General features: G+C 40.2%; 1 protein-coding gene across 1 annotated transcript in view; it reads right to left on the reverse strand.

Annotated features, from left to right (window-relative positions):
- The window catches only part of LOC115821533 (cGMP-inhibited 3',5'-cyclic phosphodiesterase A-like), a 68,359-nt gene extending 51,655 nt beyond the window's left edge, over nt 1-16,704 (reverse strand). Inside the window, exon 1 of the mRNA XM_030785379.1 lies at nt 15,799-16,704. Coding sequence (XP_030641239.1) covers nt 15,799-16,704 — 906 coding nt within the window. The remainder of the gene's footprint in view (nt 1-15,798) is intronic.
- Nucleotides 16,705-16,966: the final 262 nt, after the last annotated feature.

Consider the following 16,966-nt stretch of genomic DNA (forward strand, 5'->3'; position numbering starts at 1 on the left):
AAAAAAAAAGGAAAACATTACTGCGATCGAATTAGCAATAGGCAGATGTTTATGGTCCTTTACTTGCTGAACACGTGTCACCTTTCCACACCACAAACAAAATGTAATTGCATAAACTGACGTCACGAGAAAGCAGAGAACAGAGAAAACAAAACAAGATGCGAATTCCATGGAGTCGGGAGGCCTTTGGAGAGGGAATGATGGAAAACATGACAGAGTAGTTTTAACCCCCTGTGGCTCTCCTGCTTTGACATTAAAGAAAAGGCTACAAATGGCCTGAGAAAAATGAATCCATTTCTCACTAGAGGAAGGAAATAGGACCACAAGCACAAGTGTCCATTTCTCTCTCTCTCTCTCTCAGAGGCTATGAAGACCTGCCCAGGCTCAGGGTTTGCCTAGTACTGCTGACTGCTGTATACATTACCATCTCCATTTAATAGATTGAAACCACTGCAGCCAGCCACCTGGGAGTCATCTCCTACACCAGTCTAATGTTCACTATAGAAATGTTAAGAGACCGTTTACCACACATCTGTCATCAAAATTATTGCACATGTACAAGGCTCCAGGAAAAGTGGTGTATGTACACAGAGAGGGACAGTGAAAGAGAGATAAGAGAAGAGATATAAGACATACACTGTGGAAAAGTAAGAACAAAGGGATACCATCAGCAGATGAGTAATGGGGTGTACTTAGATAGCAGGTTATCTGTTGGATTAATAGGCTTTGTGCTTGTGTGTTGGTATTGTGCAAACACACAAGCCCGAAGCCTATTGATTGTAAATAAACAGTAATAAACAGCAAATTCATTAACCGCAGATCTGTAACAGCATTTTTCTCCAAATGATTAAGAATTAAGAGCCCAGTACCGCCGTCACGGAGCAGAAGGCATCTGGAGTTGGAATCGGACTGTCAGCCTCTAAGATACACTGTTTGTGTAATGTGGTAGACTGAAGTAAGCAGGCTGCACATTGATGGAAACCCTACACACACTTGAAAGAAGCTCGCTGACCTTTTCATATCCAACACTGAATCAGTCTTAAGCCCCTGCCAAGCCCCAGATGAATGGCAGTTTATTACACCAATGCCAACATCACAGGCAGGCTACCACTCAGCTACCAGCTCAGGTGTGTGCTTGTAAGTGTCACTCTGGGTGTGTGTTTGTGTGTGTCTTTATGCAAGTGGGTTATTTTTTTCATGTGTGTGTGTATGTGTGTGTGTGTGCGCGCATGCCTGCATGGGTGTGTGTGTGTGTGTATGTGTGTGTGAGAAGAGTTAGTGAGAAAAAATGGGTGAATACGGGTATTCCAATTATCTCTAGACTTTGAATAGCATGTCCATCAGGGTGAAGAAGAATATCAATAAATGTTCAATTCAAGCAAAAAATTACGGTAATAAAAAACCTAAAAGGAGTATGCAGGAATAGGAATAAGGTTGTTAGCATCAAAAGTAGCGCTGGCTAATGTGTTGCGACAGCATGTATAACATCCAAGCCCACTGTTCTCAGTATGGCTTAATGGAGTCAGTTTTCAAATGTGACTAATCTTCATTAGGGATGACATTTCTGAAATAATAAGCTGAGATAATCATAAACAATGCCCCCCCCCCCCCCCCCCCCCCCCATCCCCTCAGTATGCAAAATGGAATTTCTTCCTATCGACCATGTCCGCATTTCAATGCTCAGGACCAGAAAGAATGTCTCAAATATGTAGCAAAAGATTGTGCTGAAAATACAGATATAATAATGGACGGATCCAAAAGAGCCATAACGCAAAAACTGTTGTTTACATTCACATTTATTTGTTTTTCTTAAGCTCTTATAGACTTAAAAAAGGCCGTGCACTTACTATAAGGTAAGTCTGGGTTTTTACAGCTACACAAAATTCCAAAGCTTAAAGATAAGGTCAGTTTGAGTGCTGACAGCAAAACTACATGAGAAATATGTATAGTGCTATACAGCAAAATACTGAACAACACATAATGTACGTAATATGCGTAGTTCTAGTTGTGGTGTAATTGAAATAGATGAGTTTCATGGGTGTGTTGAAATGTTTGTAATGACTGTCCTGACCGATACTGGAAATTTGTTCCATCACTGTGGGGTAGAACCTCTGTTAAGACAGCGCTCAGCTTTATGCACATCGATAGCTTGAGACAGCAGAACAACCAGTCATTCCGCAGCCATCTGAGTGGTTGTGGGGGTTTACGTGTTTGGTAGCAGAGAATGCTGGAACAATTTATCAATTTTTTTATTTATTTATTTTTTTAATTCTGCCTTTTTATGGATGATGTTTGCCAACATCATCTCTTCCAACTCTCCTCTGAACAATGACAACAGCCTACAGCATGAACATACATTGAATGTCACGTTGCAAAACACATCACATCCCTCAAAAGCAACGAAGTTCACAAAACAAGCAAACTGAGCCACGAATACAGAGAATACTTTGGTGTGCTAGTCCAGTGTAGTTGAGTGGTTTTGGTAAAAAACAAAACAAAACAAAACAAAACAAAACAAAAAAAAACGAGAACCCTCTGCCGCTTAGTGTTAGAGTCTCCGTCATCAGCCAGGAATATGAGGCTGCAGTGCTCCACAAAAGGTAATAAACTGGGTCGGCAGCCTGCAAGTTAATACAAACGTGTTCATCACAAGCGCTCATTCATTAGAAAAGTTCTTCATCAGGAGACATCCTCTGTCATACAAACCCATGTTAAATGAAGTGTGTGAGAGAGGGGAGTGTGTGTGTGCATGTGTGTGTGTGTGTGTGTGTGTGTGTGTGCGTGCGTGTGTGTGTGTGTGTGCAGGCGTGCATGTGAATCCTTAGCCCCCGCAGTGATGGAATGAACTGTCCAGTTCAGTTAGAACAGCCCAGTCACTATCTGCAGTCTGACGCAACCTAAAGACTTTCTTTTAAATGATACATCAGTATTTTGGCTGCATACACCCACCATTATATCAGCGCTAGCTAATATGAGTAGATTCGCCACAATGCCAATGTTTTAACGCCTTAATTCATATCAGCTTTTCATACTTATTATGATACCCATTGTTCTGCTCTTTGTTTTACTCCACAAAATCTATTGTATTCCTCTGTAACTGCGACTAAATGGAGTTATTTCTCTTTCATTTGCTCCTGCACTCATTAATGTTTCATGGATGTGCTGGTATTTGTACTGAGTTTGGCTTTGTATTGTGTAAGTCTAACAAAAGCGCTTAGCTATGAATGGTAATCACTTACCATTCAGAGACTTCAGCTTTCACAGAAACCATTACACAAACCATTGCTTCTAATGTTCACTTGCTAAATTGTATGCTCTTTTGAAATGTCTCCTCCTCAGTGAAGAAATGTAAGTGATCCAGGCCTAGCTGAGACTCATTCTGCTTTTTGGCAAGAACAACAACAAAAGTCGGGGGGAGGGGGAGTAGTTGTTCAGTTCTGGGACATATGCACTGATTTAAATGAGACTCTGACAGGAACAATCAAAGAGTTTAAAACTTCATTATCTAGTGACTCCCAAACCACATACACACACATCAGAGCATGGGAGTCAATCAGCAGTTCAGTCACAGAGAGAATTGTGTGAGGGATGAACTAGAAGTTGGAGAGCCATTCGCTGGCTGATAACAGACTTACGTAAGAGGTGGCTGTGCCGGAACCACTGCAGCCTGGGTCATGATATAGCCATTGGCAGCTGGCTCGGGAACACGACGTGAACCCGGTGAAAAAAGGGGGGAAAAAAAAAGGACCACAGCTTCTTTGGCAAACTTGTTTGAATCGAGTTGACGCAATGTTTATAGGAACGGCACAAGAATGATGTTGGGATTTGGGACAATGTTACATCTGGAATTGTAACAGATGGTGTTGAGATATGATGTACCTTCTAACAGCATCCGGTGCTTCAGAGACCCAGAACTCGATGGCGCTAGTAGACAGATACTTGCCTCTGGCCTTTAAATATATTTAGTGAAAAAGTTCTGTTGAAAAACCAAACCTAAAGGCCAGACCATTTGTTGAGGAAGTGTTCCTTTAAGCCAATGACTGTTATTGAGGCCAGGGTGGAACTAGTTGATTTTGTCGACCTTAGTGCAAAAGGAGCTTGTCTCAGTGCCACATCTGTGTCTCTGATCTGACGCTCCTGGACGCTTATGAAAGGAGTCATGATTCCAAAGTGACGTAAAACCTCTCTGCTTCTCTGGACTCATTCCAAAGTACCACATGGCATTTCTCAGGATTACAATGGACGAAGTTCGACAGGTTCAGGGCAGCACCCTGACAATTAACTTGCGAAAGCTGAACCTGGAGATTTCCAGTTCAAAGGACCAATCCAGATTTGAACAGAAAAGAAAATGGGATCACAGCGTCTGGGTGTTAAAAAGTCTCCTTTTGGAAAAAGAGCCATACTGGACGTTTAGACGCATATACAACAGAGTTCACTTGCACAAGCTTTTCATTCTGAATGGCGCAAAACAGAGATGTAAGATTTAAATACAGGCTGACAGAGTAAGAGTTGGTCTTCTATAATTTATTCTACCAGTGTAATATAGATCGTGCTATGTTATGCAAACACTATAACTTTGTGATGTTCTAAACACAGCAGCTGCTGAACAAAACATTTATGAACATACAACCCTAAATTTACATTTTGAAAGACCATCATGGTATGGCAAACAGTGGAGATATATATATATATATATATATATATATATATATATATATATATATATCCTCTTCACCGCTCATATTTCAGAACCCTGTCATTTGTAATTTTGAGGAGAAGTGAACAGTATGGTGTGTGAGTCAGACTCTCTGTGATGGGGGGTTGGGACTGTATGGCAAAGGAAGGAGTCAGCAAAAGGTAAGACAGAACTCATAAGGCTCATCTGGAGTTTCACTTTAGACAAAAGAAAGCACAGAAGCACAGTGCTGTAAAAAAAAAAGGAGAATATGTTAGACAGCAGGAGGACGGAAAACCTGAGGCAGCTGCAGGTGAGCCAAAGGTGAAACTACAGCGTCTTATTGTAAATTCCAAACTACACACACTAAAGCACACTAAAATACACACACACACACACACACACACACACACACACAACATACAACAACAGCATATTGAGCACACAAATTCCATTTAAAACATTTATTTTACAAAATCATGAAGAGTGTCTTCCTATCTGTACGTTTTTTTTTTTCACTGCAAAAGGCCACAGTTTATCTTTGGCCAACGTGCAGGATGTCCATTATCTGTTTCACTTCTCAGGTGAGGGTCCCCTTTCACTTTTATGCTGTGTCTGCCCGACTAGAGAACAGCAGGCTGTCACTCACTGGATTTGATTGTAGTGCTAGATGAGAAAGCTCAGGACTCCATCCCCCGTCACCTGGCAACGCACGGGGGGGCCCATGACGGCAAAGACCAATATGACGTGGGTAAAAGTAGACCCAACATGTTTGTGTGCATGCGTTACCAGGCAATCTAAAATTCTTCTCTGAAGAGAGGGCACAGATTCAGCCACTGCACTCTGTTAACTTAAATCTGAAAACCTTCAAAAGGCACAATGCAAAACAATGATGTTAAACAAATGTAACTGAAAGAGTGAGGGTAATATGACAAATAATATATATATGTGTGTGTGTGTGTGTGTGTGTGTGTGTGTGTGTGTGTGTGTGTGTGTGTGTGTAGAAACACAAAGGGGCAAGAGTATTGAAGGTGAACTGAATGAATGAGATTGGAGTGTGAGTAGAGGGCAAAGAGAGTCCAACTCTAAGGCAAGATACTGCACATTGCTCTGTATTGGTTTCAATGCAGTCTTAAGCTTCAAGCAATTCTCAGAATTAGTTATTAGGCCTGTGGGTGGTTGTGGTGCTAACAAGAGAGGAAAAAAATGGAGAGAATATTTCAAACCTAAAAATGCTACCATTTACACAAGTTGTATTGGTTACACAAGAATAATAAACAAACTTTGCAGAGTAAGTTAAGAAGAAGTTGGTTTTTTTCCCCTGAATATAGTGTTATTTGTTTGTCTGAATTTGCTCACACACACACACACACACACACACACACACATACACATGAGTATAGATCCCAGTGGGGATTTTCTGTTGACTTTCATTTCACTATTAATAAAAATTAATAACCTAACCCTGACCATAACCAAAGAAATATTTTGGCACTTTTTGTTTTAACAATAACAGCCATGTCTTTTTTTAAGAGCAGTTTTCCCAAGTGGGGACTAGCAAATGTCCCCAGTTGGTCAATCCCCCCCCCCCAGATATTTATATAATCATGGGGACATTTGGTCCACACGATCCTAAACCACACACACACACACACACACACGAAAACCAACAACATGCTTTTTATGTGCATTTTCACAAGCTCCACCTCTTTGACTCTATCAGTGGTTTTAACAGCTGTGCAAATCTCAACCCATCAAGCAATGAAGCCGCACTGTACATTAAGTAATCAAAGGTAATAACAAGTACTGTCTAATTAAATTTGAAAATGAAGCACTGTGAATGTCCACAGATAAACATTTTGTTTTAGTTATACAGTTTTTCAGTTGGTTTTAATAAATCACTCATTAAGAGTTAACTGTTTAGAAAAGAGATGTTTTAAGTGCTTCAGTCACATGTAACATCACATAGCATTAATACCAATGTAGAAGATATATACATTTAGCATAATGTGGGTAACTGAGCACAAATAATTACCATTAGTGATAAATTATAGTTCATCTCATCAACTCACATCCAAACTGTGGTAGTACAAATGTTTCCTTTGCATAGAATGAACAAAATTCTGTGAGCCAAGCTCAGAAAAGGGGGTTTTCAAGTATACTCTTTTTTTGACCATCTGTACAGCATATTTTTCTGAGGGAAAACACATTAGTGAGTGTGTAACAACGCTGGCCTTGTTAGCAGTGGGAAACACACACACACATGGGCCTGCTCTGCAGTGCTCCACTCTTGAGTGCTCTGAAAGTGGCAGTAGCAGGCAGAGGTTAAAACAGCAAAGCTTCCTGTCAGCACGCGATGACTCGCAAGGCTGCTGCCGACAAACCAAGGAATATGTTGAGCATGTGCCCCGAAGTGTTTACAGAGATCACGGTATAAAAAAACAACAACAACAACAACAACAACAAAAAAGACCCTCAAATGGGCATGAAAAGACTCAGATGGAATCAAACTGGCGCAAAAAAGCTAACGTTATTTATACAACTCGCGACAGAGCGTGGAGTGGCTGTCTACGGCTATGGAATGACGATTGTAATGTTTGTGTATCTGAAGATGACTTCAGCAGTATCATACCACAAAAACGCTCACTCTATACTTAGGACATTGCATCCTGTACGAAGGGTGGGTGAGAACATCCGGAAGTTTCCACTCAATGTTTAGATATTCTAGAGCAATTACATCTCCCCCCAAAATGTCTCTCCATGTAACTAGTGTGTGTGGTCTGACTGGTCAGCTCTGTTCTGTCTCATTACGATAAAGCAACAACACTGAAAAAGCCATTGTAGGGTAGCATATGCCATTCACACTTACTGAAACAGATAAGTCACACTGTCAGAGTTATGACTTTGATGTTAACCTTTGTTGGCAGATTCCAAAGACACCTCCGAAAATGCTAGAAATAAGAACTGTCGTATGCACAGCGGCTCAAAGTCGACAGCAGGGCACAGTGGTATTAAATAGAGGGCAGGACCTGTAGTGAGAACAGGCACGTCCACTGCCTCATTATCAGGTGTATCTAAGGCTGCTCACACAGCTGAAAAACAGTGTGCCAAGGATACTGGGTGATTCATAAACTGTTGTACAGCCTGGTGGCAATAATTCCATGTGAAAGATTCCCTGTACACACAGCAGCATACCTGAATGCACCAAAATTACATGTATATCTATGCACATGTGCCCAGAGACGTAAAGGCATGTCAGAAGGAGACAAGAGAAAGAAAATAAAAAAAAGAAGAAACAGAGAACCCAAATAATCCAGTGAGTGATATTTATGTTCAGAAGAAATTGCTCAAAACTGCAACAGATAACGATGATGGTGTTAAGTCTACGGACACTTTCCAGTAAAAAAAAAAGTATGAGTAACTCCGGCAGCATAAGACTCCATTCATCCCTGTTGTCCTGCAGCACACACCTGGGCCCAGTGCAGGTGGTTCCTCTCAGCCCCGGCCAGGGGAAGATCAGAGAGTCTTTAACTGAGCGGAGTTTTGCAGCGCCCCTGGCCTACTGAATAGCTGAGCCTACGCATTCCAGACCATTTACAACCAAAAGCAGTCGAGGAAAAGTCCCCTTCTTCCCCCTCCTAAAATACTAACCGGCCAGAAGCAGAGCAGCAAGACATTCTCATGAGTAAATAAAAAAGGAGAAAATAGTAATATCTGTGGTATTGCAATCCAGATTAACACAAAAAAACATGGATAATATTGAGATTGAAATCAGGTAACCGATACTGTATTTTTCATATGTGCATGAAAGAAGTCATTTTCCTTCACTTACCACAATAACACGTATGAATTCACTGCCTGAGGCAGTGGGCAAAACAATACCGAAATTACAATAATGATCTTCGATGACAGAAATGAGTTGTTTTCAAGAGAGAGAGAGACTAGTGCAGTTGGTTACAGTCAGCAGTGCTTTCTATTAACCCTGCGTTTGAGAGGTGGTGAGACCGTCTTAATAGCATTCTGCAAATGTTCTTTGGGGTTCTCCCAAGGGATTAATTTACGTCAGAAGAAAATGAGCGGTTCACCCTCCTCCCCACAACTTCCCCTCATCCAGAACACTATGTTCACCTTGAAAACCCCAAATGTGATTTCTTCCCCTCCTTCTCCTCCTTCTGCTGTGAAAATACAGAACCTTGTGAGACATAATTGCTGAAGAACCTGCTCCAAGAGAAGTATCAGGCATCTCCCATTCATTGAAAGTCCTCGTATTTCTATATCAGCAGATGATTTTAAATATCAAAACTGACACTCTGAAACTGTTCATACACGTACATATTTATCTGACTGTATACCTGGATTAAGAGACAATCAAGTCTTTTGGAAAACTTTTCTCAGGCAGAGTTTTGGCCCAGGGCTGAGACTTTGTGTTGTGAGCTGTTGCTATCAGGCCTCTCTGTGCAGCGGCTCCAAAGTGTCGACTATTACAACAAATTACGAAGTGCAATTTAAAAAAGACCAGCACGCAATCAAATTACGAAAGTAGAATAATAAAAAGCGTCTGCAAAAGGAAAATACAATGCAAATGAGCAAATTAGAAAATAATACAAAATTAGTGAAGTAATACAAAAAGAGAAAAAAATGAAAAATCATTCAAGATGTATTCAAGACGTATCCGAATGCTGCATTTTAGGGAACCCACAATAAAGAAGTTTCAGGAGCTAAACCTTTACCAAGCCTTGGTACGAAGGGTTTTGCCCTTTGAAGGCAAAGAATGAATTTTTCAACATATTCACTGCAGATTTAACCCTCAGAGTCATTGTTGTCTGTTCCCTGAAATGGCCCGTTTTATGTATTTCCTGTACATGCTGTCACTTATTGTTGATGTGTTGTCACCTCTTGACAGCTTTGTAATTTGTTTCTTTTTGTTTCTCTACTTTTCCAATTTTGTTTTTTTATGCTTTTCTTTTGGTTCAAGTATTTCATATTTTGTGGTTGTCTTTCCATTTACCAATGTTTTCTCAATTTGTTTGAATGCTTTTCTGTTAGCATTTGAAGCTTTGCAACCTTGTGTTTTTGTTTTGCACTGCGGAATCACTGTTCCTAGACTGTTTATGTGTGAGCATATGTCCGTGTCATGCATTTGAATGGCGCTAACTGTGAGACTGGAGAGCCAGTTAGCCAGACTCTCTCACTGTGTGCTAACTCAATCCCTCATCTGGACTCAATATCAGGCCACCAGCAGCTGGGAGCCATCACTGCCCTCCCACCGCAGAAACCTCGGAGAGATTGGAGGCCATTGTCATTGCCGTGAACGAACAGTACCAATGGGCTCCAGGAGGGGTTAGTCAGCAGAAGGTTGTCAGAGAGAAAGAGAGAATAGAGACAAACAAGTGAAGACATTTTATGGAGCTCTCTAAGCATTTGGAAACACATTTGTGAAGAGTCTGCAGATGGGACTGGAGATCTTAAGAAGTACACAGGGAGCTCCAGGAGACTGTGGGCTGCACTTCTGGCCTTTGCTCGCAATTATGGTATTTGCAAAAAATTGTAAAATGTCTCTCTCCCACATACGAAAGTTATGGCTGAGACAAAGAAATTAAGAGAGCTAGGGCTAGGTCAAGGCGGTCGTTTAAGGTTCATCAGAAAATAATATCACTCCTGTCCATCCAACATTTCGATGGAAAGCCCTGCCGTAATTTTAGGGAGCAAGGCTGGGCATGTTGTTTTCCATGGCTGTCAAGCAAAAACTTCAAATGACCTACTTTATACCAAACCCTCCCAACGACAAAATGCCAAGAATTGATGGAGAGGTTTGTGTACCGTCCAATTACAAACAACCAATCCAATACTAACAGTAGCTTCCCCTTCAGATGGTTTTCATTTAGAACAATTAAAAAAGTGAAAATTTCAAAAGAAAACAAATATCCTGTGTTTCAGGGCTTTTGTGTTCAGGCGTACAAAAGTTTCTCCGTGAAAAAGGTCGTCGGATCCAGATGTACGCTTTGCAGACGGCAGTTCTCGAAAATCTAAAGTGATTAAGAAACATAACAATGTAGTCTCCAAAATGGTATCACACGCTGCATTTGGAGGCCCTTGTACAGGAAGTCGTTATCATGGGTTGAAAATATCTTTATCGTCTGAAGTTAAGAAAGAATTTCCTCTGTTGGCTGAGATAATATTAGTGTTGGTGTCAGTTGGGGGACACAGTCCAGTGGCTGCAGCAGACTGAATGGACTTGTTATGATGAGAAAAAAGGAGAAATAGAACCGTACGGGAGACGTCAGACAGGGTACGCAGACCATTAGACCAACAATCTAGTCACTTTTAATCTGACTTATCACACTGAGGCACTGAAAGAGAATTATTATTTCTGAAAGTTATGATATATCAGTGATAATTGGGCGTCTATAAATTTCAAACATAGACTGTATTTCAGAGCTGTATACAGAACCATATGACCTCAGCAGTCTTGACATACTTACATATTTATCCATGAGAGCACATAAACCATGTCCATATTTGTCCGTGACAACAAGCAGAACGCTGATATGTTTATTCATGACAACACATAGAGCAACTCATCTGAGAAAAAGTGTGCCCCTTGGACATTAACACCAGACTGGCTAAAATTCTTTTTGCTTCGTACATCCACAAAAATTGAGAAGAGAGGAAAAAGAAAAAGAGATTGAATAAAAAACCTCTACTTTTTAAAACAGACTCTCTGACGGGAATAATACAGACTAGTCAGTCAGCTCCTATTATTACACAGAAACAAGGTCAGGTCCAGTTGCTTTTATATGAGTGGATAGTCATGTCTCTTTATCATGCTGAGGTCTTGCTGACGACCTTCCATTGTGAAGTGGTGCAGCTTGGAGAGCAGACAGATACTGGCAGGCAGCAAGGATTCATACAAATAGAGATGCTTATATAAAATATGGCCTATGTAAATGGGTCCTGCTCACAGTTTGGGCTGGAACAGACAGAAGGATTTACACACTTCTCTCTCTATTTATTTTTTGGATAAACTGTTTTTTTCATACAAAAAAAGGCAATCTGAAGGGTCTCCAGAGGAGAGGAGAAAGTAGTCTGAAAAGGATAACTCTAATAAATGGTGTTTTCCACAAAGTAAATATACACAATATAATATGTTCTGTTTATGGACATAGATTTCATGCTATGTCATAGCAAATCTGAATTAATCTGAATAAACCAAATATCCAGACGTTAACACTGCAAACATCAATAGATTATGTAGTCTGAGCAATGATTTGCGTGACAAATGGAAAAAACCCATGACACTTCACACTAATTTTTCACCATGGGTTAGTGACCATAAAGTCATGGGCAGCTTTGAGAGGAGGGAAAAAACATCACTTTGAGGAGGTGATGACTACTACTGGTCACAATGGGCTTGTTTACTTCACAAGACCACACAGACGACTTTAAAACCAGAGGTAACATATGTAGACCATGTGTTGTGGTTTCACGCAAATAACCAACAGGGCTTCGTCATTGACGTCTTTGTTTAGAGAGAATACCTATAGGGTACGTATAGAACATGCCGAATATTCATCATGTCTGAGAAGTCCGAGAAAAAAAAGGAACTTTGGGCAGATGAAGCTGTATTAAGGACACAGGATTTTAGATTAACACCAGATGACCTGTGGTTCTACATGTTTGACACTAGAGGGCTCACGGCTTAATGTCAGAAATAAGATGAGCCATCAGACAGCAGAGGTGCTTTTGAAAATACATTATTTAAAACTTTTGTCATGTTGAAGTCTTTCCATTCCAATGAAATGTTATGATGAGGAGAGAGAGAGAGTGTATAATATTTTTTAGTCTCTCTGAAATCCATTGCTGGTGCTTTTTTAAAAATAAGTACATTTTTAAATTGTAAATTTTCATCAGTAACAGCTAAGACCCCGTGCACTTTCTGTTGTGTAAAGTAGCAGGATTACAGAATCATAAATGACAGCTATTCAAGGCTTAATGGCACAAATCCTGTGAATGAACCTATATGAAAAGACATACCACCTCAGAAAAGACACCCTTAGTGCTGATCAAATGTTATCGGTTAATTAAAGCTCAAATATTTAGATGTTGAGAGGTTAAACATTAAAGTGTTTTCAGACTATGGTGACACATCTCATGAAAGGAGGAGATAACAGCTCTTTTGTACGTTATCAGGTAATTCCAAACAAGCAAATAAACAAAGAAAAAAATCAATATAGAGAAAGAAATCTTGTTATCCGTTTGAAAGTTGACTGTGACTGTTCAACAAACTCATTTACACTCCCAACAGGATTTCCTACTTGTTCAAAAAAAAAAAACTTTATCCTCAACAAAATATCTTCTAAGAGCGTTAAAGACCTGCATCGGCTTTTTAAGTCTTAACCATTTAAATTGCCTGGAAACAGTTTGTAACTACTTGTTTTCAAAATCACTCATCAACACTTAAGAGCCCCAAAAGTGTGGAATTGTAGTAATTCTGATGATTTCAGGATAATTTCAAATTATCTTTGGGATTCTTTCTGCTGGTTGGACATTTCAAAGCAAAAATGGAATAATTCAGATGAATGACAGGACAAGGTAGTGGAAAGGCACAAATCAGGGATGTCGTGTAAAAATAAATAAATAAATGAATAAATGAATGAATAAGTAAATAAATCAAATTGCTTTGAATGCCCCCTGGAGCAAAATCAAGAATACAGCTTAGAAGAAGGTGTCAGCAGCTACTAATACCCTGTGTAGATCAAGTCATACAAAACTGGTCAAACGAGGAAAGGAAGGGGCTCAGACTGCCTGCCTAAAACCCAGTGACAACTTTGAAAGTGCAACTGGCTTTGGTGGTGATGACTGGTCAAAGTGTGCATGTGACAGCAGTATCCAGAGCAGTCCGGAGCTTTGTGCAGTATGATTTAGCAGTACATGAGTAGCTATTGTTCAAGAAAGCAAATATAGAGACAGTATCTTGGAGCCTGGTGACACCAAAATGGCAAAAGCATTGCATCAGACTACACTTGGCACAAACCCAACGCAGCACATCACTGAAAAAGCACCTCTTCTAATGTGTTGCTTGATGATTGCAGCATTGAATTTTGTTATTTCTCACTGGCATGGACTGTGGCACTTGTCGGGAGACAAAAGAAAAAAAAACAGCATAAAGCTTAAAGCAAAAGCAAATGTCTGTAAGAAAAACCTTCTGGTGTCTGCATGAAAGCTGAAGCTGGAACGGAGACAAACGTAAAAGCATAATAAGCACCCAAAACAACAAAAGACACATGTCCTTGAGTCTCCTGCTCTAAAAAAAATGGTCTAAATCAAACTGAACATCTGTCTCACAATCTAACGATTAGAGTCAATCAACTAATTCCCCATGTCCCCATAGAAATTGAGAGAGCTTGAACATTTTCAAAAAAAAAAAAAGAAAAGAAAAGAAAAAAGATCAAATATTGAGAGAGCTTTAAGTGTGAAGTTTGTAGACTTGACTGCTATTGTTGCTACAGATGAATCCACTTAGTATTACTCAAAGGCACTGATATTTACTGAATTGCTATATTTCAGTTTAGCGCCTTTAGAGTAGACGGTATGTGACATGCTGATGAGAGATAAAGAAACCCCCTCTGCATACGACAAGCTGACAGAGGAGAAGAGATGAAAAACAAGTGTAGGCGTCCTGCAGATATCATCTCAGGTAAAATATTTCCAGGTTGCACATCTTATTAATTTCTCCAGTTTTAAAAAAAATGACAATCAGCTTTTTCTACATCACGTCCTGATATCTACGTAATTAAAGATTACAAAGCCATGCAAGGCATGTTGATATTGTAGACATGATGTGTCTGCTGGACAAGAAGAAAAGCTGACCAACAAATAGCCACAAAAGTTTCAGTTAACGTTTTTTTCCCTCTCAAAAGGACATGCCATCCTCACAAATCTGTGAGAACAGGTCAGTGGAAACTTTGATCTAGCAGGAAATGTGTTTCTCATTGAACTGCTCAACCAAGGTCATTGGTTTTCCATAGTGAGGTCATAAATTAAAGGCCAGATTGCTGGATGTGACCTAAGAGCATAGTGAAGGACCCCTTCGGTCTATGAGCAGTTAACCTAGGTATGTGTCCGTGTCTCAATCCTAACTTTACTGCTTAAACAGCGTAGCATCTGCCTGTGGTTTTGAGGGTAAGCCACAATCTTCTCTCAGGAAACGTCAACAAAGCACAGTCCATAAATTACTAACTATTTCCAATTAGCATATGTAAATACTCAAAAGACAATACTGGTAAACTGGCTATAAATTGAAGGCTAATGAAAGGATAATAAAGTATGTATCCCAGTAAAACATAGCACCACTATGAAAGGTTCACAACAGCAAGGTGAAAAAAGGAATATTTTGTCCTGAACTCTGCAAAGAGCAGAAAATTAAACATTAATCTTATTTCTAAAATCAAGTGTATCCCATCTTTTTTTTCTGTGAACCGGTTCACAAAATATACTGCATTCCGACAATGTAAAACTTCAGATTCTGTTACTGAAATAATGCTTAAAACACGAAAAACAGTTCAAAGCAGATAAATTGTGTTACATGGCGTGAAACCAGATGTGTACAGGTGTACAGTCAGTCTGTTACTCATTCAATTTTTTTTTCCAAATCATGTTTGAACTACTTTTAATCTGTACCTTTTTAAATCCCTTAGAATACCCTATCACTATTTACCAACAGTGAAAAAAACATCGAGGCCAGTCTCAACTAAAAGAGATGTAGCTGGTCCTACAAGATAGATAGTAGCCCATTAGACTTTAACGATGGGATTTGCAATTGCATAGACATTAGGCAAATGTCTTGTCTGAAATGGAAATAAGCATCTTTGATATTATAATACTGTACTTAAATGCCTCTATAGGGTAAAGCCAACCTTTGGAGACCTGAGAACCGAGAATAAATCACATTAATATTATTATTATTATTATTGTTGTTGTTGTTATTATTTAATATTATTATTACAATCTGAAATGATAATAAACATCCGCATTTTCAGCCCTGCGGACAAGGAATAAACAACCGTCAGTATTTTCTATTATTGCCATCACAACATATGGGACAGAGGAAGGAAACTTCTTACCTGGTCTCTTTGTATGCATGGCAGAGACGTCCGTCTGTGTGACTTGCTGTTGGACTGCTTGTGTGCCATGTCTGAGGATATTACAGAGCTAGACCTCCGTCGCCGTTTAAATACAGGGATCTCTTCTTTCGCCCCAGTCACGGGGGTACAACCCTCCTTATGAATGCCTTGGTTCGGTAAGAGCCTGTCAGCATACCTCGCCAGTAGAATCCCGAGTACGCCGACTAGGTAAGCCAAGTAAGGTCTCCAGGATCCCCGTACTTTATTCAACGAAATAAGCGAAACAGTCCTAAGGAGGCTAATGAAAACAATGACAGAGATCCCTTGTTGAAGTCTCACCACCATGAGTGCACCGCTTGCCAAGCAGGCGAGCAGAACCACCGCTGACGTGAAGGAGAAAAATTGGTCATCTGCTGCGTGAAAGAGAGAACGCGCAGCTACTTCGCCCAAGTGGCACGCGGTGAGGAGCGCGAGAGAAGTTTGGATGTGGACTCCACAGCGGTTAAAAAATAAGCCAAGCCAGAAGAAGGCACACACAAGGGTGAAGAGCGGCGAAATCAGATGCCACCAACTTAGCAATAGCTCCCCCGCGCAGCCGAAGACAAAATGAATGAGAGATCCGGGCTGCGTGATATCGCTGCTGTTGCTGATTCTGAGCTCTGTCTCCCAATCTATACATTTAACAATCAGAGCGAGAAAACCCGAAAGCGAGCCCACGCACGCTGCAGACCACAGTATCTGAGAACTGCATATTTTATTAAGTATTAGTCTCATCCATAACACAGAGTGTGGCTCCTGATAGAGTGGGACGACACATGTTTTCATATAACCATTGCGCTCAGGTGTCTTTGAGCAAAATTCATGCGTACTATCTCCCTCATTCTTATTGTCTGTGTTTGCAGCCATCGTCAAATGCAGAAATATACTGTATATAAAGTACAATGTACTTCTACACTTACTGGACAAAGGACAGGGAGCAGCTTAGGTTACGGGCATATTAAGAAACTGTGAAGTGTACTCGTACCGCATCATGTTTTTCAGTATGTGAACAAAACCAAAAAAATCCTCAGTTAATGTCTCATATTTTAGTGGTCAAATGTTAAAATCGCCCATGTCCGCACAGCAAACAATCCTCTGTCCTACTTCCACCAGATAAAATGCGAACCAA

This window comes from Chanos chanos, chromosome 1, assembly GCF_902362185.1.
Source record: "Chanos chanos chromosome 1, fChaCha1.1, whole genome shotgun sequence".
Taxonomy (NCBI): Eukaryota; Metazoa; Chordata; class Actinopteri; order Gonorynchiformes; family Chanidae; genus Chanos; species Chanos chanos.